The 27151-nt window shown below is 41.3% G+C and overlaps 1 protein-coding gene across 2 annotated transcripts in view; it reads right to left on the bottom strand.

Moving 5' to 3' along the window:
• Positions 1 to 27151, bottom strand: part of phkb (phosphorylase kinase, beta) — a 112691-nt gene that overhangs the window by 16144 nt on the left and 69396 nt on the right. For both annotated transcript variants that reach the window (XM_073464073.1, XM_073464072.1), the window contains 5 exons: positions 14237 to 14292; positions 12511 to 12604; positions 3397 to 3480; positions 2416 to 2520; positions 404 to 486 (listed from right to left, as the gene is read on the bottom strand). In XM_073464073.1, coding sequence (XP_073320174.1) covers positions 404 to 486; positions 2416 to 2520; positions 3397 to 3480; positions 12511 to 12604; positions 14237 to 14292 — 422 coding nt within the window. The remainder of the gene's footprint in view (positions 1 to 403; positions 487 to 2415; positions 2521 to 3396; positions 3481 to 12510; positions 12605 to 14236; positions 14293 to 27151) is intronic.

The following is a 27151-nucleotide window of genomic DNA, read 5'->3' as shown; positions in this document are numbered from 1 at the left end:
TGCTGCAGTGAGGCTGCGAAGTGTTTGTCTCACATTTAACATATGGCTTTCTGGATAATGGTCAATACTGCTGTAATCAGCCCACCAGCCAGGCTATAGTGATACAAATGAGAAACATTATCACCCAATCAGCGAGCAAACACAGTTGCACCTTGCTGCTATAAAGAGAAATAGTAGACGTAGAAAGAAAAGAGAGGGAGGGAGAGAGAGAGAAATGTTGGATTTAAAAAAATCCACTGTGACTGTCAAGACATTTTGTTGCCAGCTTGAGCCAGTATCAGGAACAGAAAGAGAGATAGAGGGTGATTCGTAGATAGCAGAACGAGGAATGATGTGAGAAGCTGTCAGAAGACAGGAAGACAGAAAAAAAGATAAAAGAGCTATTATTGAGTGTGTATATTACTTGATGTTATCCTCGCGGATGAGAACCAGGAAGAGAGGACGTCCCTGCATCTTCCAGCACTGTTTGATGAACTGCAGGGCGTTCTGCACACACCGACACGGACACACACACAAACACATACACACACACACACACACACAGACAGACACACACCATATTTTGGATTGGTACAGGCATGGTGCTGGTTCAAAGATTTTGGTTTCCACTGTTTCTGAGTATAAACTGAATCATTCTCTTTCTTCAACCTCCAGCTCCCAGCCTTCAACCCTTTCAACCATCCAACTCAGAAAAGTTTCAATTGTGAAGTTTTCTATTATGAAGATGAATTATATCACAAATACAAACTACACTGACCTTTAAAAGGTTTTAAATGTGGAATACAATCACAAATACTGCAGTTATCCTCGACTGATTTCACAGTCAGTGGAATATGAATTCTTTCAAATCTAAAGGAGACCTGTTGGGCGTTTTGTTTCCTGTCCTTTGGTGTGTTGTGCGTGTTCAAGATTTTGAAAGTTAAAAAGGTCAAAGTCAACACCAACAGAAGCTCCTCTCTCCCACAGGAAACACTGTTCCTGAAACGCCTCATCAGTAGTCTCGTCTTTAATTTTGTGTCACCATGTAATTCATTTGCATAGTTTATGCCACAGTGGCTGGTTTGACACGTAAGAAATGATTTAGCACAGCGGCTCTGTTGCTATTAGCGGTGCTGGGTCAGGCCTGTGTGTGCTGACCAATCAGAGGAGGCTGGGTATTTGCCTGTATCATACAACAATAAAAGGTCTCTGGCAGGAAAACCACCATGGCTATCATGATTAGATGGTACATACTTCTCGGCTATAAGGACACTCAGCAGCTGAAGGTTTGTCTCTGGAAAGAAGAACATTTTCAGACGTTTTTATAATGTTAAAACGGTTACAACTCGAATTCTCTGAATGAAATACAAGCTGTAGTTTTGTTTGCCTGCAAACTCAATCATTAATCAATAAATCTAGTGTTTGAATTGAGTCAGTACTCACAGCTTGTTGGGTTTATATCCAACAGAGCACCATTACTTATTGTTCAGCACTGCCACTTTTTATTGAAAGTACTGAAAGTAAATATGATGTATTTAGTTTACGTGTAGGGGGGGTAATAAAGTTTCCTGCTTTATTCCTTTAGAGGAGGCAAACCTCTAAAGCTCCACTGTAAAGTACAGCAATATATATGAGCTTCATTCAGCTGGAAAACTGCTGGTTAAGCACTTGGACTTCTGTTTATTGTGGTAACATTCCGATAATTCCTGCACATGAATTGCTATTAGCATTTTGTTTTATGCATGAGTGATTTGCACTCTACCTAATAATTCTCGTGCACAACTTGTGCCTCAAATACTACACAAACAGAAAAACAAAGGTGCTAACTAGAACCAATAGGTTCTTCAGAGTGATGCCAAGGAAGAACCATTTTATTTCAAGGAACCATTTTTAAAATAGTTCTTTGTGACCCAACAGGGCTAAAATTACCTCTTTTAAATGGATTTTGTGCAGAATAAATAGATTTTTGACCATTTTAAATCCAATTATTGTGGGTATGTTGAAAAACAAGTACATGAACATAGTTGATTGGTGTTTTACATTTCTTTTTACTTCTTTCAATTACAGACAAGGTATGAAAACTTTAGCATTATATAACAGAATTAGTTAAAGAAAGCAATAGGACACAAAAACCTTTAAGACTTCATGTTACATACTATTTAAGCCCTAGATCAATGACTAGGATAAGCGAGTATCAGTACCGGTATTGGGTATCCTATTACTCTCGTATGTGACCTTCTGTGGTATCATATAAAATGAGTTTGCAATCAAAGGAAACCAGCTAATATCCTGTCCTTTTCACAAATGTCACGCTGCATATGTCTCTGGGTCAGACAAACTGAATAAATCTCAGTTATTAAGTCGACGAGCAGATTCAGAGTCATTAGCTGTGGAGTCATAGCAGAGGTAAGCTCTAACAGTGTGACCCGGACTTACCTTAATGTCATCAATCAGCAGCATAACATCTTGGGACAAGTAAAAGTCACTCAGATCAAACACTATTGGGTAGCACACCACCGTCTTGCCCAGGATACGATAAATCTGCAGGGAGACACACACACACACACGCACGCACGCACGCACGCACGCACGCACACACACACGCACGCAAGCACACACACACACTATTGCATTAGAAGACGGATGGCTTGCAAGTAGCCACGTATACATTATTCTGGGCAGTGTATAAAACAACCCATCAATCCTAAGGTAGAGGGGACACACAGAAGCTACACAACCACTCCTGATAACACACACCCACACAGTACATACACACAGCTGGTACAAGTCTCCCTCTCACACACACAGATTGTAACAGGGCCACACACACACCCGTACAGACACACTGATGATGATAATGCCCTCTGGCAGTCTGCCATTTCCGCCATAAATGTTCCATTATAATATTGTCTTAGCAATGCGTTGGGAGCCTTGATTCATTTGTTTGGCAATGTCTTTGTTTGGGAAAGCTGCTATAGCTCAACTTATTTGGTCGTGGTCTGACCTTCATTTGGGAAAAACTGCAAACAACATCGGAAAGAGATATTCGCACACACACAAGCATACACATGAACTGAACAAACACACGCTTCCACAGGCACGGACACACACAAAGACTGCCTGACAGCAGCTTATGTGATAAGTCCTGAGAATAAGCAAAATCTATTCAGCATTCACTGATGCATACTGTATAACTGAAGAAGAGAAAAACTCTTGGAACTGAATATTTTCTGTCTCTGTGTTGAGATTCTGAGCTGTGCTCGGCTTCTCGGAGCTCTGGGAAATATATGGAGATCGATGTACGGGAAGTGTGTTCAATGTTCACCTGTGACCTGTGCAGGAGGGCAACATGGAGCGTACATACCATGTGTGTACACAAGTCCCGCTATGTACATGTGTAGGTGTATTTGCAAATACCTTGCAGGTCCCGATGCAGCCAACGGGCCTCTCCGGACGCCCACTCAACCCCAGTTTCTTATTGATGGCAAGGAAACGGTACGCCTGCAAAAAGACACACATATGTATTCACATGTACACATAAACAAATAACCTTGTCAGTAATCACAACACTGACGTTGCACGTGATCTGAATGCTAGCATTCCAGCTTTAAGAGACTTTTCAGACATTTCCCTGTGATCGTATCTGTGTTGCTTTGGGATTAAAAATACCATATTTGATTTTAAATGTCACACTGCACAGTGCCATTCCATATCGTAATGAAAGTGCGAGTCCATCATCTGCCGGTCCCACTGAGACGTTTCTGTTGTTGCAACTCATAAACTGAAATTACCACCATATGGCAGAACCACCTACTGATATTAGTCCTGTGTAAAGTTATGAGACATGGTGATAATGAAAGGTCCCTGCGCTGCCATCAGCAGCGTGCTTAGCAGACCCGAGCACACCCATGGGCATCGGAGCTGATAACACTGTTGTACTGAGATGCAGAGGCTCATAAGAAGACAAACTGAGACCTAGCTGAGCCCTCATTAGAATAAATAAATGGCTGCATGCTGTTTGATGAGCCACTTAGCATATTATACATATGGAGGGGTATTTTTATATGCTAATCTTACCTGTTGTGCTTTAGTTTGTATTCTACATATGCAGTTTTCAATGATACAATAAAGGCCTTACAACAATGGGCCTTTTTCTACAAACAGGTAAATAAATAACAGCAGGCTTCTCATTTCTAGCTGACTTCAGGTGATTCTGTTGCTAGCAACAGATTTATTGAGCTGTTGCTAGCTTGCTAATTAACGCTATCCACATGACTTGGTTTGAAATTTCATCGCAAGCTGACTTTATGTATGTTTCCAGCTGACTTGAAATAGACCCTTTTCACAGCACTTGTCAAAGCAGTGTAAAGGACAGATGGACTTTACAACATTAACGATTGCTGAATTCATTTAGGTGAGGTAGTTCCAGGGCGCTGGTATTGTGCATGCCCTCTTACTGGCATGGCTTACAGGGACACTTAAGAGAATGCTGCCATCATTAATGATCACAGCTGTGAGTTTCCTGCTTCCACAAGTCAAAATGTCTGCAGTGAAAAGGGTCGATGGTGAAGAGTAGCCTGAAGCTCGTAATGCCATCTCATGTAACGTGTTTGGCTGGAGTTTAAACTTTTCCAAATAAAGAACAGGACAGACTTAACCATTGTTATGCTAAACTCCAGCTTCCAAGCAGAGAATATACCAGAACCAAGAAACAAAACAGTTAGCTAACAATATGCCACACCTATTATAGCATTTTCTGGTTTGAAAAGGCCACAAAAAGGACACCACACAACTATAATTGGAAATCATTGTTCCTGAATTCCTGGTACTTCCTGATAATGGCAATTTTAGTCTTATTTACTGTATCTTCAAAGGATCTTCGTCAAGTCAAGAAATGGTCCTGGAGAGTTCTGGGTGGGAGGGTCTAAAGAAGAGCAACTATGGGAAATATAGGATTGAGCACTTTTGGAGCTTGACCCATGGAGTAAAAGTCATATCTCTTGATATCTCTTCGAACATTCCTGTTACAATCTATCTCTTGTAAGTCACCCAACATTATGAGAGTGCAATGCTGCAATACATCACTGGAGTACCCGCTTGACAGGTTAAAATATCTACCAGAAAGTCTTTTTGTTGCGTGATTGATTGACCCACAGTACACGGCCTGGTTTCTACAGAAGTGAAACTGAAATGACATTGTTAAATCACTCATTAACTCATTAAAAAGATGTCTCAAATTTGATCTCAGATTAATGTTTTTTGGGTACAGAACCACACTTTCCACTCCATCAAACACTCCAATCCTACTTTCACCACCAGTATTACTATAGACTGAAGGTGGGAAGAGGTCCTTTGTTGTGAGCCATGGAGAAGGTGGTTTATACCTGTCCAATGCATAATCTACCCACACTGTAATTCCATCCTGTCTACAGCAGAAGCCCCGTAGTTTAACCAAGTCATAAGTCACGTCTCCTGACTCAGCCTGCTCCCACAGTCTCAAGATGAAAACACTGAGTCGACTCAGACTTCAAGCATAAAGCAACTTTATGAGCTGAAAAATGTTAACATCAGCAGTGCAGGACGTCCAGTGAACAGAGGCTGGGAGAGAGCTTGACATTAATGCTCGACTCCGACAGGGTTTGGCTCGAGAAGATGCGTTTGGAGTAGCTGAGGTCAAGTTTCAAACGTAATTGGTGGACTGCAATTCTAAGGTGTCAGTCAAGGTGGAAAAAAGTTTAATCCCCTGGAGGTTCAGGTAGATTTTTGAAGCTGATGCAGCTCAAACTCTAACACAAGCTCAAACCAACCACATTGCTTTACTTGAGGTCTTTTGCACTAACTGTGGCATTAGAGATACTGGCGCACAATTATCCGGGTATAAAGAGCAAGACAGATAAACAGAAATCTTTGTTTTTGCAGGTGCTGCAGTGATTACCCAGTCGCAACATCAAAGGGCTCCCCAGCTTGTCAAAACAAAGCGGAGGAAAAGGTCACGGCCTCCTCCCTCAGTCATATCTGAGATGCATTCAGAACAGAAGAGCTGCAGCCGATCACTTCCCTGAGCAGTTCTTTAATGCTTCAGATAAAAGCTTCTTACTGCTGTGTCGCCTGCTGTTAAAATGCATTAATTCAAAGAGAAAGCAGATGGACATCGATTTCTCGGCTCTGTTTGCTAGGACACAGTTACATGTTGTGTGTGTGTGTGTGTGTGTGTGAGTGAGTGAAAGAGATGAAGCGTTTGCTCTGTTACATGTGTGAATTACATTTTTTAATGTGTCTGGTTGAGTGTGAAACCAGCGTGCTTATTCCGTTTGTGACAGCCTATAAATTCTAAATTTAAATACCTCCCAATCTGTCCTATCATGAAACTGCATCAGTACACCCACATACTCAAGCGGAACCGCAGGAAATCTGCCTATCAAGCCCTCCATGCCGCATTCTTCCACCTCAAACCATCTGCAATTCGCAACGTCAACCAAAAGGTGGTGCTCTGCTACTCCAGTGTGCCTCCTCGCCGGTTTGAAAAGGCTGAGCTGAACACAACAGGAAGAAGCGCTGGTTGGACCAATTAAAACAAATATACTCAAAGAAGAAAAGAAACAGTCTTTATGTAAAAGGCGAGAAATGTTAATGGAGGATTAAGTGGTGTTGCAAATCACTGCCCTAACAGGCGAGGATGAGACCTGGAGAGGAGAAAAGCCAGGGGAGGTTGGAGGAACCTCTGCACCCAACACTTCCTGTGTGCAGAATACCAATGAAGAAGGACAACAGGCAGGCAGCCTATCAAAGCATCCTTTCATTCCCTCGCATTTCCACTGACCGCAGCACAAACAGCAAGCCTGACAGGTGGGATAATAAAAAGCTGTATTTTACACTTCTGCAGAGGCTACAAGGTGTTAGATCGCACTATTTACTGACAAACTGTCGCAAAACTTTTAATTCACTATAGGGACATTTCTCAATTTCATAGGCGCTCAGGCAGGAGTAGGTTCCTGCACATTTTTATAGCTGCTACTGCCTCAAAAAGTGTAAATGTAAATGCTGGCAAAAAAAAAAAAAATGTGCATAACAGATTTACCTTTACAGCAGGTGCTGTCATCCAGAGGGACTTAAAGTAAGCTTGCAGGTAAGAGCTCAGCATGTTGCCAGCAGCTCAAAATGATACTGTGTGGGCCTATTGAGTTTAGGATTAAACTTTCTGGTTGTGAAAAAGTTTCTGGTTTGCCCCATAAAATGTCTTTAAAGGATTTGGGAGCATTTGTTGATGTTTCACTCAAGAATATACTGAAATCCACATATGTGCAGCACATTGAACAAGTTGCTGGTAAAAGATATTGTTCTCCTTGTGAAGTAATCCCCTACTGGCATGACTTCTGAAATCTTAAAAATCTTTGTACTAAAATCTTTTAGTACAAAATATCGTCAGACAGCATTTCCATTCTGAGCTGTGGTGGAGGGATAGTAATACACAAAAGGAATTTTGCATCAAAGCGATTAAGATACTTATCTGATTTAACTAACTCTGCCTGCTAAAACCCTGTTTCAGCTTCTGTTAAATTATTAACTGCATCTTTATACAACAAGGACTGAAGATTTTTGACCCTCTTCTTTGTAATCACATTAGGAAGGGTTGCTTAACAGCCAGTGTTAAGAGAAGAAAATGATTACAGCAACCAATAACTCTTTAATTGTAGAGGACGAAAAGACATTTTGTCTAGCTGGATCATATTCTTGTCCATTTAAGACTGTTGGACACGACAACATTTTACTCCACTGCTGTTAGAGGGACTTTAGAAATGCAGATAGTCATATGGGTAACACACATACACACAAAATAAACTTCAGTTTTACAGAAATGATCTCAAACACAGAACGAAGTCCACAGCTAATTGTAGCTAAATGCCCCGTAACTGTGATGATCAGACTACTTTCTGTGTTCACCTTCAGAAAACTGCTGTAACGTAGGCGTATACTGACCTACAGTTCCTTAATCGCTGAGCTGGTGACTAAAATGTAATTGTGGTAAGCCATAATGTATTATATTATCTAGAAATTGGCATTTTGTGCAATTTGGCCCCCCCACAGTTTCTGAGTGCAACACCACTGTCATAAATACAAACCCCAGGTATCTGTCAGATGTAATGCAGGTGCTAACTACAAAAAAAAACTCATTACGTCATAAAAATGTAATGTGTTGAAAACTAACCCTCCCACCGACGCTACATTACCACTACTTTAAAGTGTTACAGACCTACACTCTCCCCGCTGATTGTCTCTTTTGGTCCTCGTTTAGATAACTCTTGGTATCTCTTGTAACTCCCACGAGTGAAGACAACGAGAGTCTCAACATCAAAATGTCGTCCACATTTAATATCAGATATGAAACCGAGAGAGAGGCCGCTGAAAGGAAGGCTATTTTGGGGGGAAAGCTGTGATTTGCAAGGGGATAAGCTTTAGGGTGTACGGGTGGGAAAAACACATTGCAAAATGTAATTGCCACTCTCCCATCATCAGGCAGCTGTTGTCAACACAATCAAACGGCTTCGAGGGACGAGGTGAGGTGAGCAAATGCAGCCCGCAGCATCCGAGATGGTGGTGACTCCGAGATAAACAGATTCTGTCGAGGAAGAAACGTCTGGCTGGGGCTCCGGATTTAATATTCCGCACAGCGCTCGCTCTGACTCAGAATTGCATATCCATTTGAGAGGCTGAGCACCACGCAGCAGAAAGAGGCAGAGGGGAGAGAAGGAAAAAGTAACAGGTATGACAGTTCAGAGGCAGATGATAGACCTGGAGGGGAGAGTTGTTTGGTGTAACGGACACAATGAGGGAGGGGCAGGGTGTAGGCCCAGAGGGGAGACGGAGGTGAGAGAAATGGATGTGACGGGTATAGCAGGAGATGGACAGAAGGTAGAAAGGCCAAGAGTAAAGAACAAAGCCCAGAGAGATGACATGATAGGAGAAATTGTTTGTTTATAGAGGGTTGCGTGAAGAATAGATGCCACATAACAAACATGACAGATAAGGGAACAGAGGCTAGGGAGGAGACCAGGGATTGAGTGATGGATATGACAGAGGAGAGACACAAGAAGTGGAAAATAGCACTTCAAACAGACTTCAAACTATACACATGCAGATAAGGGACAGTGCCTAGAGGAGGGACCAGGGTTTGAGTGATAGATACGATGGGAGTGAAACAGAAGTTGGGAGGCAGGTATTGGTTGGTGTCACAGATATGACAGTACAAATGGTGTCATCTGCTGTAGACAAGAGAAGCAAAGTCCCCCTTCCCCTGATACTGACGGCGTAGCTCGGCAGTTAATAATGAAGTAATCAAAAACAATGTGACGCCCAGTCTCATGACAATATTCACAACCACAAAAGAGAGGCAGTATAAGGTAAAGTCAGCTTTTATTACCCATGTAACCTTCCTTCTGGAGGGTTGTGTTTCAATAGATGGTCTTATCTGCCCTAGTGCCAGGATGAAATGTTGGCAGTTAACATGTCTGCGAACCAATCATTTGTTCACCTTTGTACATGTCACAGTCTACGTATTATATTGACATTTGTACAAAACGTGTCATATCACATTCATGTTACATGTTTATGACCCAACTTCCATATCAGTAGGTGAAGGGAATGGGGGTGGAGTTACAGGCTATAAGGCTACCAAGCCACTGACCACAGTTCAAGACTGTGTTTCAACATTTGTACGTGTGACAAGAAACGTAAAGTTGCAACAAGAAGAAATGTAAGGTTTTATCATATCTCTGGTTTGCCAAAACGTACACTGCATTGGAACAACGTTTATTCTGGCAATTGGGTTTGTCTAACAACTATCTTATGTTCTCCTACTTGTGCAACGAGTAATGTTCACATGTATAAAACAGAGTTTCAGTTCATAAATACTAGGTTAATTACTTTAGGGACACTTGTTACTTAAAGTTGAACCTGAATGAACCTGATAAGGGGTTTGAAATGATTTGATTTTGATGAGCAGATTTTCTGGTGGATATAGAATTCATAAAACTATTTTCAATTCCTTCCCCCTTGTTGCAAACACAAGATATGAATAATGAATAAAATGAATAATAAGCCACATCAAGGATTTTTTAAATTTCGAGGTGTCTGACAGTGAATTTCAGTTAACGTTGCAGTGGGGCTGCTACAAAATGATAATGTTTGAGAGTATAGCATTAGAGATAGCGATGTAACCATTTTACTTCAATAAATTGTCACTGAACACCTGTAATGGCCATGACAGCGTTTTTTACATAAGAAAGTCAAAGAGGTGAACTGGAGAAAAGATTCAAGCTTACTCTAAAGTAAAGTAACTGATAAGCAACAAAGCCAAAAAACAAAGGGTAGGAAATGTTTGTTGGACAAAATAAAGTATAGATAGGGTGGCTAGGAGAAGGGTAAACAGTAGATTGGAGAATAAGGCTGGAATACATTATGTTTTGCTTATCTTTCACAGGTGGAGTAAGTATCATAATGCCCATATCTTTTGGATTCTTTCAAAAACCATCATGTATTTTCACAGATCTAAAACAAAAACTTTTTCTTTGAATTCTTCACAGTTTTTAAGGTTACTCGGTTTACATCCAACTGCAGCTTACAGCTCCTTTATATTCTCCTCAGTCTCCTCAGTCCCAGCAACACATCTGCTTGTTTTGACCTCCAAGTATTCAAATGCAGAAGTGAGACAGTTGTTACAGCGATGATGGAAGTGATTCTAAATGAACCATTCTGAATATCACAAGTCAGAATTTGGGATTCCTGTCATTTCTGACAGAACTGCCTAATGTGCCCTTTTGGGAACAAATTTGGAAGCTGCTGAGCTCCATGCATCTCCAATTTGCCTGAGTGACACAGTGACAGCTCTTCCATTATACTGATTAATCAATTTGAACAATCACTGTTCGACTGATCAATCACGTCAGCCAATCAGCAGCCATGCTGTGATTGATGAGGCAAGGAGGAAAATCTTAAGAGCAGGAAATGGTGGACTGACAAGCAGATGGACTGACTGAGCCAAGCTCAAGCCAAGCTGGAATATTGATAGGTACAGTAACTACTGAAATGTAATCAGTGAGGTTTCAAATGAACGTTGGCAAAACCGCCTCCCTTGAACAGTGATTGTCCACTCATAGCTTAGCAACTGTAATCAGGCACAGCAGGTCTCCCGGGATTACTCCCCATGCTGAAGTGGTGTGCATGGGGCTGTAATAAGAGTGATGTATACATGTAGTATATTTGGGGGATAGTGTCTTTTTTCCTTTCCAAAAACACAAAAGCAAAACTATAAGGAATCGAATAAAATGTATGTCTCTCTGCTCTTGCCTAAACCAAAAACATTAACATACCTGGCTACTTAGTTGTGTTCAATTTTAGTGTAATATTGCATTCTTTACAATGCCAATAGTCAGCATTGAGCTAACTACATTATTATGTGGGGTTACAGGTTACGTTACAGAAAGCTCAGTTCAGCACTGGCACATCCACTGCATGAGAGCTGGTGTTACACCGGTCACAGATGATAGCCTAGCTGCCATATCAGAGTTTGAGTGTAGACCTGCTAATTTTGGTTCAGTCCTACATGGCAGGATCACATGAATATAAGAAGAAACTTCCTTCATCTATCACAAACACTGTGATAATTTAATCTAAAGGCTCAGCGTTGGAGTGCACACAGACACACAGAGACCCAATGACCTCTGAACTCAAGGAAGGAAGAATGTCAGGACAGACAAGGAACAGAACTAAGAACTCAAGCCTCTTCTCACCAACCACAGAGGAATAACAACTTTGTTTTCTCCCCAGGTACAGACCCGCCCTATTTTTCTGTTACTTCTTATTCTGTTATTTGATTAGATCATATTATAAGTTCTTAGTGCCTCCACTGGTTCTCATGATATGTCAGATATATTGACAACAGAATGGGTGAGTTTTCAATTTGCAAGTGTGTGTACTCTATAGAGGCCATTTTTCTCTCCACACAAAGGAATTCATTAGTAATCATTGTGGTCCCTCACAGTAGCGCCACGGATCTTCTTTCTTCCAAAACTCCCGAGACTATTAAACTTTAAGCAACGTGCCTCATGGTGCTTTCAAGAACATTTCAGGTGTTGGCTTGTCCACTTTTACTGAGAGCAAAGTAAAGCTCCAGAATCAACTCTGAACTGAGAAGAAAGACTGTTCGATTCTTCTTAATCTTCTAGTTATGTTTCTGACTTTTGAAGACTTGAGACAGAAAGGCCTCGTCTGAGCCTGGAGTTATCAGCCTGAAGAAGTGAGACCAGTCGCTTCACTGAACCTACAGCTGTCAACATTTGGCTTTCACCAATAAATATCCTGATTTAGTTTGTTGTATTTTTTTTCTGAACTGTATAATTGTAAACTGCATATGCGCAGTCTGACAGAAAGCTGGAATTACCAATAATAGCCTACCCAAGGGCGGTGGGGCCCAGTAAACAACTTGTTATCTTGGTGACTACTGACCGATGCAAGACCAGTGTGTGTCTGTCTTACCTTAACCAGCTCCTTCTGAGGCCAGATCTGAATGGGCTCCACCTGCTGGGGTGTCTGGGTCTGAATGCCGTAAGTGTTCAGAAACACCTGCAGTCTACACACAAACACAAAGTTCCAATATTAAGTTTACTTACATATAGATAGTCCTAGTCATATAAATCACACACAAAAATAATATTTTTTATTTTTTTACGTTATAAAGATGTTGATGAAGGTTCTCAGTCATCCAGGTCATGGTAATTCTAAGTGCTGTATCGTAGGCACCTGGACATGTTTCAGTTTCTTGAAGACGTCTCACCTCTCATCCAAGAGGCTTCTTCAGTTCTAACTAACTGGAGGGGAGTTGCAGGCTTTTAAACTCTGTGTGGGAGTGTCCTTACATAATCGTTAAGAACATTTGTGAGCTCTGAGTTTCAGAGTTGTTAGGGTCATTTGTTGACCCAACCGGCCATCATGTGGGTTGCTAAGGCTAGGTGAGCCAAGGTGTCGTTCTCGAACGACCGTCTTTGAACAGAGGAGGTGGCCTAAGACATTACTTATCACCCTCCTACAATGCAGTACTGAGTTCCCTCCCCAGACAGCTTAACAACCATTCACACCAGGGCTCACCTAGCCCTAGAAAACTCACATGAAGGCCGGTTGGGTCAACAAGCATCCGCACAAGGAGGAGATCTGGGATGGATGCTTAAGTCAACCAAGCACAGGACTTTCACACAGGAGACGGCTCTTTGTGTCCAGTGTGAAACTAAAAGTTAGAGGTGAGTGATTTTTCTAACAACAAAGTGAAGTAACAACAGGTACATAACATAACTGCATTTACATAGGTAATATAGGTACTTTCTTAACACTACGAAGTAACATAAGTAACGTAGTAATTTTAACACAAACCACCACATTTTCCTATACCTAACCAAAGTGTGACCGTATGATGCAGTGGTCCTGCATGCCTGTCGCTGGTACGCTGGTACAACGTTCAAGTTGTTTTGGGAGTCAGTGGCAGTCAACTTATTCAGTCATTTAGGTAATAGGATGTGTTGCAAAATTATGGATTTTATTTGTATGTGGCTATACCTTTCATGTTTAGAAAAGCTGGGATTTCCCCTTATACTGTGCTGTGATTCTACAGCAACTGTTGACCTTTCTATCTATGCCTTTATCTTGTAAACCAGCAGCTTTGAGCCTATAGTTCTTGAAGCTATAGCTCTGTCAATAGAACAGTAATAAAAACTTCTGGCCTGACAATCTTTTAAATGTAATAGTCATATAAATCGGGTCGATTGTAAATCTTTATCTATCATGAACCTATAGCTGTTATGGAACCATACTGTGTATTATAGAGCATAATAAGTGGACTGCAGTGAGGAAAATTAAGCAGTCCTGATGGGGACTTACCAGCAGCAATAATTGAAGCTACAGGTTAACAAGCTTCACAGAGTCGTTTGACCCTGTTTGACACACATACAACCACACTGTTACACATGTAACCAAGCCTGGGCACAAACACACCTAATCACACAAACCCACGTACACAATGACAAGAGTGACAGATGATGGCAGAGGTCAGGCAGAGCTCCGGCTTTATGAGCTCACCACAATTACAGCACTGAAAGCTGAATAGGAGAGAGGGGCGGAAAAAATAACCTCGCTTTATGGCCTGAAAGACATTAACGGACGGGCACGCACACACACACACGCACACACACGCGCACACACACACACACATTACCTCTGGCTCTCTGCTACCAGGGCCACGTGAATCACCACATCATTCTCGATGGGACCCTGTGAAAGAGACAGAGAATAAATTGTAAATCACACCTCTGCTATATGTTGCATCAGTGGTTATATTACAATGGTTTGTGTATTTTCTTTCTTGACATTCGCAAACATTCCTCTTGGCAGCAGTGTAAAAGTCCACTGTAAATAATGCAAACCTATTAAACATCTCACAGATGTTTAGATCCAAGTGCTCCTTCTGTTATCTCTCAATCCAGTCTGCACACATCACTTAGTGTACTCAGGGTTTTGTTTAATATGATTAATGTTTGTCATGTTCACTATACATTTTTTTCCCTTGCTTTTGGTAATGCTGTTCATTTAACATCCGTGCGAATATAGCAAAACGATTTGAATGTACGTGTGTTTGAAGCAGAGGGAGACAGACAGTGGTTCCAATCAGAATTCCGCTCACTCCCTCATAAAATGACAATATAGCCTCTGTTGGTGCTACCTCCGCTCTCATACAATTTAAATGGAAGTTAATCTCTGAATAGCCAACAAAGGTTGATGAGCGATGCGGGACCGCTGTGCTGGGAACGAAGTACCTGGGAAATAAGAAAGATGAGGGAAATGTAAAAGAAGTAACACTGATATTTTCTCCGCTTTGGTACCCACACAGTGAGATGAGTTGAAATGATGTGAAATGGATAGGTGGGGTACAGATAACAGGAAGCAGAGCAGCATGACATTTATGCTTATTTTTGTCCATAAGGGAAATAACACAAAATCAGTTCATGATTTTAAAGAGTTATATAGTAGTAGGTGTACATCACTGTAATATAATATGTTCAGGAGAAGTGACATGACCTATGGTCGGACACACGGTTAAAAATCTCAGTAAGTCACTGGGCTATGGTAAATTGTGGTCGATATTTTGCATTCATTTTGACATGTTATAGACCACATGACTGAGAGAATAATCCGATCAATAATCAGGAATGAAAAAATCATTAATTGCTGCCGGATAATATAGCATGGGGTTTCATATTATGAGACATCAACAGTCAATTCAATTTTCACACTGTCCAAGTAACTTATTGGTTAAGGTTTTGTAGATTAGAGAACGTCTAAGTTCTTTACACAAATTTAAAATCAAGTGTGTCATAGCCTAATTCTGTTGTTGCTGATTTGATTTGATGTTATTGATGATACTCTATGTTTTTCTTGGTGTTAATAAATCCCAAGAACAGACCAAAACAAACCAGTGCTGGTAACTTAAAGTGATACTTGAGTAATATAATAATATAATGTGTTACAACATTACTTCTTCAAAAGTGATAGTCACCCATATGAATAGCACTTGAGGAAAAGTCTTAAAGTCTCTGATATTAAATGTCCTTAAGTATCAAAGGTAATTTCCTGGCAACAGATGTACTCAAGTATCACAAGTGCAAGTAACAAAGATAGAAACATTTATTCGTGAACTGTATACTACATAAAGAATGCTTTCTAGCAATGCCATGTCGCCTTAAAATGAGATAACATCAGGGAAGACACAATGCAACACTTACACTAGCACTACTACATACAGACAGTAACAATTGTCAACAATAGAGCAACATATCACTCATGCTGCCTGCAGTGTGAATGCAGGGTGAGAGATGACATGAAAAACAGGGAGAAAAAAGGGAGAAAAAAAGGATCAAAAATTCATTTCAGAGGTTTTCTCCGCAGTCATCTCAGACCTTTTGGGCTTGTGGACAATCAGGTAAAAATCACAGACAAGAGACATCACAGTTATTTATTTTGTAGTGGAGCACCTGAATACATCACACAAAGGAATCACATGCAAATGAAGCAAATACGTTGGAAAGAGACAACTTGAATTTTATATTTTCACTCACAAAAGCCAGTATTGTGTTTTTGGAACAGAGGAAAATGGAAAATACCTGCAACCAATTATGTTGAGCAAAGAAGACACTTTTATTTTATATTCCCTCTTATATTTATGTGCCTGTCGATGCCAGTCAGTTTGAGTGTGTGTGACCATATTTCCTTCATTGTTTTCCTCACACTTTTATTCACAATAGGCGTATGAGTGTTAACAAGGCTGCAGTTCTCTCTTTTTCTGTTCTTCTTTCCTATCCGAGAGTTGAGTGTATTGTTATATTTATGCACATGTAAATGTCTCCCCGTATGTGTCCTTCAGTGCCCTTTATCATCTCATTCATTACTTGTAAAAATATAATTCATATGTGTAATTTATCCGTGTGCGCTAGTGAATTGTAAGCAGAGATGATCATCTCCAGCGCGCTGAGTGGCGGTCTATTCAGGGCCATTTAGAAAGCAGGCAGCAGCATGTGACTCACAGGAGTTGCGGCCTTTCATCTTGTTCTCATTGTGGGGATGCGCGCACACACACACACACACACACACACACAGAAATTCACACACACACACATACTGATACATACATGTACACACACAGAATAGGGCAACACTCTTGCACATGAAGGCACAGGAGCACTGACACCGGCATGCACAGATGCTCAGATTCAGAGTCAGTCGCAGAACAGGGATTGACACACACAAATATACACACACATACAGAAAGCTGGGAGCCATTTTGTTCAGTAGATAAGAGCTGGTTTTAGCCAACAACCTCGTTACCATAAATCAGAGAGTAGAGAACGAATGCAGAGATGGGGGTGGCTGAGTAGAAAAAAAATACAGAACACAAATCTCTCCTGATGAATGGGGGAGCAATGGCTTCTAAAATGCTGCAATGCAACTCTCTCATTAGCGCTGGTCTCTCAGCAGACAAAGGACTCATTTGGCAAAGGAGAAGATATGGAAATGCATAATGGAGACATAGGAAAAATGTACTCCCTCTCACTCTCATTCCCTCCTCCGTGCACTGCAATCAAACCTCGGCGACACGACTGTGCAACCGCAGAGAGGACAATGAGATGAGTCTTCAAATGTTCCTTTAAACAACCCGAAAAAACAATCACTGTAGTGTGACCGAAATTGTCTGTCTCGAGTCTGACCGAGAAGCGGAAAAGGAGAGATGAGTCGTTCCACCAACGCGGCTCTGCTGCAGACTGCTAAAAAGGAAGTCAACAAATCATACTGGACCCTGGATGTACCCGATGGTGCAGCCACTGGTCTGATTTGAGCAAAATCTCAGGTCTAACAGTTTAAAGACCTAAAGTTGTAAAACTTTATCGAAGTGTTAAAATACATAATAAAATGTATTGAGATGTCTAAATAGTGAGGCAGATATGATGAAAACAGACATGCTGTTTCAACCCTTATTTTACCCTGAGAGCGGGCATGCATGAGTACGATTTTTCTTGCTATGCCGTCTCCACCTACGCATTAAACCTTTAAATGCTACAAGATCAATCAGTTCCTCCTGGCGAATTCTGCAGGAAATTACGAACTGCAGTAGAAAAAGACAAGGCGGTGTTGAGTAAGCCACAGAAACAGATTGCATCACCTCAACATGAAATAACTCCTGGAATGCACTCAGCAAGATTGATGATATCTAACACTGTACAGTAGTTTCCAGGAGGGGACTTCGCTGTTGGGCAAACAGTGTGGATTCAGCTGCTGACAGCTAAAGGGCATATACTGAAGAAAAAAACATAAAACCAACATCACTGCTGCTACCTATCACATAGGAACTTGGAAAACATATCCCAAGGTAGAGTTTGTATAAGTGGCTTTGTATAATTTGTCCTCAAAGACGCTTCCTAATAGGTCAATAATTAAATAAAATAAAAATATAATCCCTCTTAATTTAAGATCTAAATCAAAGTCGATGACAGCTACTGACATACACTTTATTTGAAAAAATGCTTTTGCTCTCTTACCAAGAATTAGAAGAGAAGATTGATACCACTCGCATATCTCTCTTACAGCCAGCACCCTGTTAGCATAAGTTATCATAAAGATTAAAAACAGAAGGAAATAGCAGTGACTGGCAAAGAGATAGTCCAGTGCACAAATCCTGCTTAAAACCATAAATTAACACTGAGTTCTTTAGCTTTGGACAGAGTGGAGCTAGCTGTTTTACCCCACCTCCAGTCTTTACGCTAAGCTAAGCTAAGCGACCACTCTCACCAATCTAGCATTGTTTCAAGGCCCAACAGGCTGCTGTTTGAAGTAAAAAGTAGTAAAAGCTCTAAAAACTCTCTGCCGGCCTGGCTTCCTGCCCACTTCAAACAACTGACATCTGACAGCATTAGTTGGAGGATAGAGTGGACGGTTTAGAAGGTAGCTAGCAAGTTAAAAGGAGAGTGAAGAATGGGTATAAGTTGAGGGTTGGGAGGACATGATACAGCATTGGAGGCGGGCCTCTGTTCATCCCTATGAATGTTGCTCAGTCGTGCATGAGCCAAAAGAACTTCCTGCTGTAAAGACATTATCTAATACATGCATACTGCACATGCTCTATGAGCCACAGCACCCACAGAGCAGACTTCTGCTGCCCAAGCCAGTTGCCTACCATCAGCAAATGAGGACGGGGATAAAATAGTTAAATAGTGTTGCTCTTCTAGACGTTTAAAATGTTTATGGACTGAATTGATCAAATTCTGACAGTGAGAAGTCATTTCACAGGGGTTGTGATGCTCAAACTCACAGCTGCTTCTTTCGCGATCGAAGTCCATGGGGAAGAATATTTTTGGGCCGGAGTGCATCAAGTGAAGATGTAATTTTTGGGGTTTGAGCACTATTTCAAATTGGCCTCAAAAGGCTGCTGCACGTCCTGGGGGCTTGGTGGACACGAGCATGACTCCAAATGGATGCTGAAGTTGCTCCGCTAACTGCTGGATGTCTGAATAAGACGCTTTTTTGTTAACAAGTTGGCTTTATCAACTTTAAAGACAATAAAAGTCTTGTGTTTACAGCTTGTTTCTGCTGCCCCCCCAAAAAATCTATGAGTGCAGGCGTAGGCGTATAAACTACTGGATGTAACAAAATGAGGTTTTCCACAACTTTAAAAGTCTTTTAATAAATCAGTAGGACGTGTAGAAACTCTCTGGGTCGTATAGCGCTGTATGTTTCAGCTTCCAACTTTGAGTGCTCTTATGTTATTGAACTATTCTTACGAATGCATAACACAGAATATCAAAGATGTTTTCTCGAGAGGGATACCAGCTCACCAGGCCAGAACATGGAATACCATAACACTCTACACAAGAGGATATGAGCAGGAGCAGACTCCTCAGAGTTTGCCACCAACAGAAGTCAGGCTCTGTTAGCCTGGGGTTTAGGGGGGAGGCAGACAAACATCCTATTATCAATGCAGGCACCCTGCTACCAACCCCTGCAACTGAACCAATCATTAATTAAATCATCGAGTACCACTGAGTTTTGCCTCAAACTTTGAATTGATATGGAAATAAGATTCATTTATTCATGAATTGAGTAGAAGAAAGCTAAAACAATGCAATGAAGTATTTAATATTAGCTTGAGACCCCTTGTAGGAGGGGTGCTTGAAAAACAGATGTAGTAGGTCATCAGTGAAGTGTGTGGTTAGAGCTGGAATTGGCAGGTGGTGAGAGCTGAGCAGAACTTTGAATATGGAAATGAAAACAACAGAAACTCAGCAAAACCAAATTCAAAAAGGTTCACTGGTTCCTCCTGGTCCCTGATGGAGAATCCTGCAGACTTCGGTCTAGTCCAATCCACTATATTTTGAAATCATTTTACCGAGAGCATGAATCACAGCACTGTGCGCTGTATAAAGAGGTTCAATCAACAGTCACTAACAAAATGATACACTATGGCACTTTACTCACAAATAGGAATTACATAAGTCTGTGCCTAAAGGCACTTAAGGACATCTTTCTGCAGCCAACACAAAGGGCTGCAGCAGCAAAGGGACATTTGTCTACACCTGGAAAACAACAAGTCAGCACTTCTGCAGTCACAGACCTACACTGAGCATTTTTTTTGTCTGGGCCAGTTTTTTTTCTTTTTTCGATGATAAAGCTTCCTTTATTATTAAAAACATGAACTAGACACGCGGTGAAGAGTCATATGTTTAGCCAAAGCTTTATCCTCAACATTGTGTTTTTCCTAAATCAAACCAAGTAGTTCTGCTGCCAGAAGTAAACTGTGACCATTTCAGAACATAAACGATTGGCTGGTACGCCTGTTGTTGGTACTGTCCAATGGTAACACACTGTATGTCGTTATGGGAACAGTCACATACTGTGTGTTGTTTTGGGAGTCATTGGCAATTGACTTGTTCAGTCGTTAAGGTGTGAGGACGTGGAAGAGGAGTATTGATGTAGCTCAGGTTTAAATCCAAGATTATTTCGCTTTAGTTAGTTGTCAGATCAGTTAGTTCTAGTTCTAGTTGCTGGTTAAGGAGTCTCACAGTTACAGTCCACTTTGCATTACATGGCCATTCTTTGCATGTCTTATGCCATCTGTCTTTCTCACTGCACCTGAGCTCAAGCATCACAAATGAGTGCTGTTGTCCTCAGGTCGCTTTGACCACTGACGCAAGTTGTGTCTTAAACACCAGGATACAATGTGACGGAGTCAGGCAGCTGCTTAAAAAAATAATGCAGAGCTACAAAGCAGGTGCGACGACTAGCAGAGGGCAGAGATGGAGGCAGAGAGCTGTGATCTTGTTTGTCTTGTCTCTAGTCTAATAACACTGTCTGTTTCCGCTGTGTGTACCAACCTCAGGCACTTCTCTGTGACAGGAAGAACAAACACTGCTGTTTACCTAAGTGTGCACGAGCAAACACAAAGAATGACTAATGAAAGAGGAACATTAATAAATTGAGATGGCACACATCTGTCACGAAATCCAAACAAATTAGAGGAAATAGCTCCTTGACTCTTCATCTGTGCACCGTGAGAGAATAGAGACACACTCTCCTGGAAAGAAAGAGACAGAAAGAGAAAATAGATGCTGTTAGCTTTGCTGTTCTAGTAAGCTCCAAGCACGTGCTTTGTATTGTATATGTTGGCTTCTTTGAACTGGCTGCAGGCTCACTACTACTTGACAACTGGGATAATACATCATGTGAAAAAGTTAAAGTTTGGAAAAGGAGAAAGGATTCCAGCAAAAAGGCACAAGGTGGCCTCTGCCCTGGCACAAAAAGCAAGAAATCACAATCCACACAGACAAAAGGGTGGATAAAGGCAAGAAAAGAGGTGTTGAGATGGGACAAATTGAGACAAGCTATTAACAAGGGCTTCCAGCTGCAGGATGGCCCGGCTGTGGCCTGCAGCAGGCCCGGCTGCTGCGTCCTGCCCCTCAGAGATACGGCCGCGCAAAATTTGACAAAGTGAAAAGCCATTTGGCAGGGAACGCTGCTGTGAGTCCCTGCAGAACAGAAATGAATTTCAGCTCCGCTTCATTTTACTTTTCCCCCAAAATTAAAAGCACTGAGTTGTGACACGAGATGAGTAGTGTGTCTGAGATCTTTCTCTCCCTCCCTTTTTTCTTTGCTCTCTCCTTTCACTCCTTCTTTGACATCTGTCCTTCCTTCCTTCCATCCTAACTTCCTCATTTCTTTTTATTCTTTCCTTCCTTGAAGCATTATTCCATCCTTCCCTCTTTCTATCATACTCTCATTCTTCTTTCCTTCTTTCTTTCTTTCTTTCTTTCTTTCTACCCCTTCATCCCAAAAAATGTTTTCTTCTTTACTTCCTTCTTTTCTGTTCCATCTTTCCTTCTTTTTTCTTTTTACTTCCTTCCTGCCTTCCATTGTTATGGCTTCCCTTGTTTTTCTTCCCCTCCTTTTTCCTCCCTTCTGTCCTTCCTTCCATCTCTCCATCTTTAACCCAGCCTTTTCTTTCTTTGCCCTTTTTCACCTTGTTTCCTTTCCATCTTTCTATCCTCCTGTCCTTCCTCGTATTAATACTTCCTTTGCTTCCTTCTTCCAGCCCTTCCTTATATCTCTCTTCTTTTATTCTGTGCCATCTTCCCTTCCACATTTCTCTCTTTTTATCTTCTACTACGTTACACTTTCAATACGTCTTCGTCGTTCCTCTCACTCTCTCGGTCTCAAAGTTCAGAGGCAAGTCGTCGACAAACAGACAACATTTCACACAGAGTCAGATCTCAGCCAGTAATACTGTCAAAACTCAAACACAGTCACAGAATGATTTGAACCAGCAGCCGATTTATGTACACAGCTGTACGTCTGCAAATCAGGTAGCTGACGAAGCATCAGCACATCTGATTAATGTTGTGTACTGAACCGAGACCTCATGAATTTATTTGTTTTTTCCATGATTGCATTTTTAGATATTCTTTTCTCTCAGTTTCCTTCTTACAATTTAGAGACCATCTCTGAACAGTAGTGAGGGTTCATTTACAATTTCAAGTGCAACAGTTCGACCCGGCATCAGGGCAAATTGACACAGCTATTGTTCAAACCATCTGCTCCATCAAGTGGTTGCCAGTTTCGCCAGGCTCACAAACCTTGTTAGAAGCTGGAACCTACTGTTTTGGATGGCGATTTTTGAAATTATTAATTCAGAATGACAATAATGTTTTTAAGGAAAAGAGATACTTTTATTCTGTACCTTTCCACAAGCTCTGTAGATGTTTTATTCATGAAAAAAAAAGATTTGTCTACATAAAGATGTTATTTTAAGTGGTTTAGAAACCATTTTATTGTTTGTTAACAGCAAAGTAACAATTAACTAAAGTTAAATTAACTATTCATTTACCATTTATTAATGATTATTATAAAGTGATACCAAATTATAAAGTGATACCAAATATTCTTTTAATTGCCTGCTGTGAGTGTTTGAAAGTAGAATACATGATGCAAAAAATACATTATTAATTTGTAAGTATAAAGAGGGTTGAAAAGACAGGGGGAATGCAGAAAATGTATGTGGGATAAGTGAATGTGTATTTGGGGACTGCTGATGTGTGAGTGTTGACATATAGCCTTGATGCTTAACGCTGCTGTGGATGTCGACTAAGCGGAGATAACAGGCTCAAGGTCGCGCACACACTCTAACACAATTTCAGTCCTATTAGAGCCAAATGCCCTGTTCCTTTCCTCCAGACAAACGTTTACCTGTGACTATAACAGCCACATGGTGATTAATAAACTGACTAATTAAGAGTTTTATTTCTGTTCTGGCTTCATATTGAACCATTTAAATCAAAGTTACTGTTAAAAATACTTGAAAAAAACAGAAGCTGAACTGAGTGAGACTCAGCGACGTTATTTCAAGGTCAGATCCCTCCCAGTGTGTCGGCTGGCAAAGCGCAGCGCGAGGGAGGCAGCCTCAAGCGAGCATCACATCACAAAGGAATAAAACATTCAAAGTCTGTCATAAAGTTGAAAAGCAAGCGAGGGAATTTATCCACCACCAAAAAAAAAAAAGGAAAAAAAACTATTTGAATGAAATATATAATCCCTTCTTTTCATGCCCCTGCTCAGACGAATGACTCCAGGCTCCGTATCGTCCTCGGGAAGTTGGTCTCTATGCAGCTCAGAGATTCATAGTTTGATGACGGTATTTCAAAAGTGTCAGGGGTTTAGCACAAATACTTTGGGAGCGGGGAAAAAACATAAAAGAAATGCTAAGTCATTTTCAATCCGGGCTGTGGGAGAGGAAAATGTCTCTTGTGTACGTTTTTAAAGTTGGATCTGTTCAAAAGGTCATGTGGTGGTAATAACAACGGGACCATGGCAAGAATCAGTCGCAGCTAAAAATTGAACACAACCGGAGGAGGGGGAGGTGATGAGGCTGGAGTGTGATTTTGGGAAACGCATCCAGTCTGTCAACACGCAGGAAAAAGAAACAGGAAGAACTGGAGATGCAAAAAACCGACAGAGAGGGAGGAGGAGGAGGAGGGTGGAATCACCTCAGCAGAGGAGAACCAAGTGAAGAATTGGATTGCACGCTGCTGGCCGGTGTAATTGTAAAGGCGCCCGAACTGAGAAAGCGATACATTGCTCCCCGGACTCAGCTCAGAAATATTATCCTCTGCTGGAGAATCCTTATGAGCGAAGCAGCAGAAGAAAAAAATCAATTGATATTTAAGGCGGACTGCGGTGTGAGCTACAGGAGCCACGGCTTGTCAGAGCGGCCCTGTTTGATATCACGCCTGCAAAGCCGGGAAGGCTGGGGGAAGATAAGTGGCCTGATTACTGCCGTCAGTGTGTGGGGTGCGTGTGTGACATGTGTGCATAATGATCCGAGTACCGCAGCGAGGAATAAATAAAAACGCAGCCACATATGAAAATCTGAGCCGTCGAACAGGTGACGTCTTTCTCTCTCTGTATGTTTTAATCCTGGACAATGCCTAAACTTTCAAATCCTTTACAAAGTCACAAATACAAGCTGGCAAATGACAAAGCTTACACTGACTCTCATCTGCCAGAGGGTGTGTGTGTGTGTATTATTGTCAGCGAACGCACACACACAACCATAGAATGATCCTGAAACACCATACGGTACCATACCATAAGCTATACACATAATTACAAACTTAAGGAACGGATGGGCATTATGGTCCTAATGTGCTCAGTCTCTCTCTTTGACACTGTCTCATTCACACACACACACACACACACACACACACACACACACACACACACACACACACACACACACACACACACACACACACACACACACACACACACACACACACACACACACAATCACAAAAGCCCCAAAACTGCTCAACAAATAAACTGCACTGTTCTGCCCGGTGCCAGAGGAGCAGTTACAACAGCAGTTCTCTTTAAACACATTTAGAGCCGAGGTGTAGTCAGATGTGCACAGCTGTTATTACACAAGGGACACATCAGCCATTTGTCAGCAGGAAGGCTGAAGAGCCAAGGCCAGTACAGGAGGTGCGATCTGTGAAGCCCTGCCCTTCTGTTTGCTTATACAGAGAGTTGCTGGCACAGATAAAATAAAAACTCCTGGTTTCTCCACATTTTTTAATATCGACAAAACCTCTGAGAGTAAAACTATTGAAGATTAGATGCTTCATCCCCTGCAGATCGATAGGTGTCCTCTTGGGGGATGCTTTTAAGGTTAACCACTGTGAACCCTCAGGTAAGGACAAAAGATGATTTGATTTGTCATAACTGATACAGAGAATCTATTCCTCACTCTTCACAATCCCGACTGTGCTGTGGTTGTGCTGCATGACTGCTCACATCTTTATTGGGTTTCGGAATACATTCCTCCATCATAAAAGGATTATGTGACAATGATTTAAATCATACTCGGCGTACAGTATATGCATGAATATATAATTTAGGAAGGCTATTTTCCGGAGCCAAATTCTGGTAAACTTTTACAGAGGAGAAATAGAAAGCATCCTGACTGGAAACATCAGAAACTGGCATGGCTGAAGTGAGATGTCTGCACATAGCCCAAAAGATACTAAAAGACAACACCCATCCCAGCCACAATCCGTTCACCCTGAAAATCACTGGATGCTTGGAACAAGATGTCAAGACATTTTGACAGAAGTCTGTTCTCCAGCAGCCACACTTCCTGTATAGTTTAGAGCTGTTCTGACAAAAATTTTTTGCGTTTTACAAGCAAACTGAAGCATATTCATTTAGATGTGGGAACAGAAGCTTAGGGGCTGTTCTTTACTCAAATGAATTACTGTACAACTGCATACAGTCTTATACCTGTGTTTCCTGAATAGAGTATGATAGCAGCAGGAAAAACTACCACTTGAAGCTATTGCTTACAACCAAGAAAAACAACCTATGACTTGTGACGGAAGGATTACACCCAGAACAATACAGTGACATAACAATGGATGTAAACATTTTATTATGAAATGACCCGACGGATATGAAGAGATGCATGATCACAATGTTATTAAGTCATTTAAATAATGTAAAAGGAGGCAAGCAGGCCTAACATTCCTTCTGCATTCACTTAAACACATTTGTACATACATATACACACACACTACAATGTTGTGCCACAGCATCTGTTTGGTGGCAAATACTTCAATCTTTAAAGGTGCAATATAAAAGCATTTTACTTAAAAATTAAAAAAATGAAGTAAAACTATCAGTAGAATGTGAGGAAATGTCAGTCTTGACGATGTATTGTGTTTCAGAGACATCTACTGACATTAGCATGCTTACCAGCTAGCCCCAGCGGTCCAAGGCTCCTGTGGTAGTGGTGTGAGCTCACAGTGCGGGCATACTCAAGTCAGATAATGGGACCTAACTGAGCTAACTAGGTAGGCAGCTATAGTTAGCAGCAGTTAGCAGTTACTGTGGTGATATGCTGCTCCTTATTTGTTTGACAAATGAATGTTCCTTGAATGTACACATGTGAAGCTGACTTGGCCTCTGCATTTATTCAGAAGAACCGCACAGCTCAACTCAAAAATGGTGGCTGCAAATCAAATCTCGCCATGTGAAGTAATTGTCTAGTTAGCAAAGTCTTCTTTATATATCCTTAAGTTGTAAACGTGATTCCTCTTCATCATTTGCATTGTCAGCACCACTTCTTCTATCTCACAAAAAAAAAGTTTCTCAATCTTTTGTTTGCTGTAACAAATTCTGCAGCTAAAGCAGAGCTACAGCATTGAGTGCTGATGGAAGTGCTGTGAACAGACCCCCCATAGTGAAGCCTTAGCTTGTACACTGTCAGCAGTTACCATCGACAAGCAGCTAATAGAAGCCAGGATGCTTCCCTCTAAGCACACCTGGTTCCAAACACAAATCCCATACTGATCCAACGCTCTGAACCCAGCAGAAGGAGGGGTTGATGTACCTTCATGTACGAGGAATGTGACAGCCTTTTGTTCAAGTGAGGGTTTGGATGAATTGAACACAGCAGGTTCAAATATCTGCTCTCTACTTGGGTGTTTTTGCCACTCTCCCTGAGGTCCTTTATCCTGGCAGCTTGCCTCCCCCTTTTGTT

This window comes from Pagrus major, chromosome 4, assembly GCF_040436345.1.
Source record: "Pagrus major chromosome 4, Pma_NU_1.0".
Lineage (NCBI taxonomy): Eukaryota > Metazoa > Chordata > Actinopteri > Spariformes > Sparidae > Pagrus > Pagrus major.
Note: the sequence above shows the minus strand (reverse complement) of the source record. Positions and strands in the feature narration are given on the sequence as shown.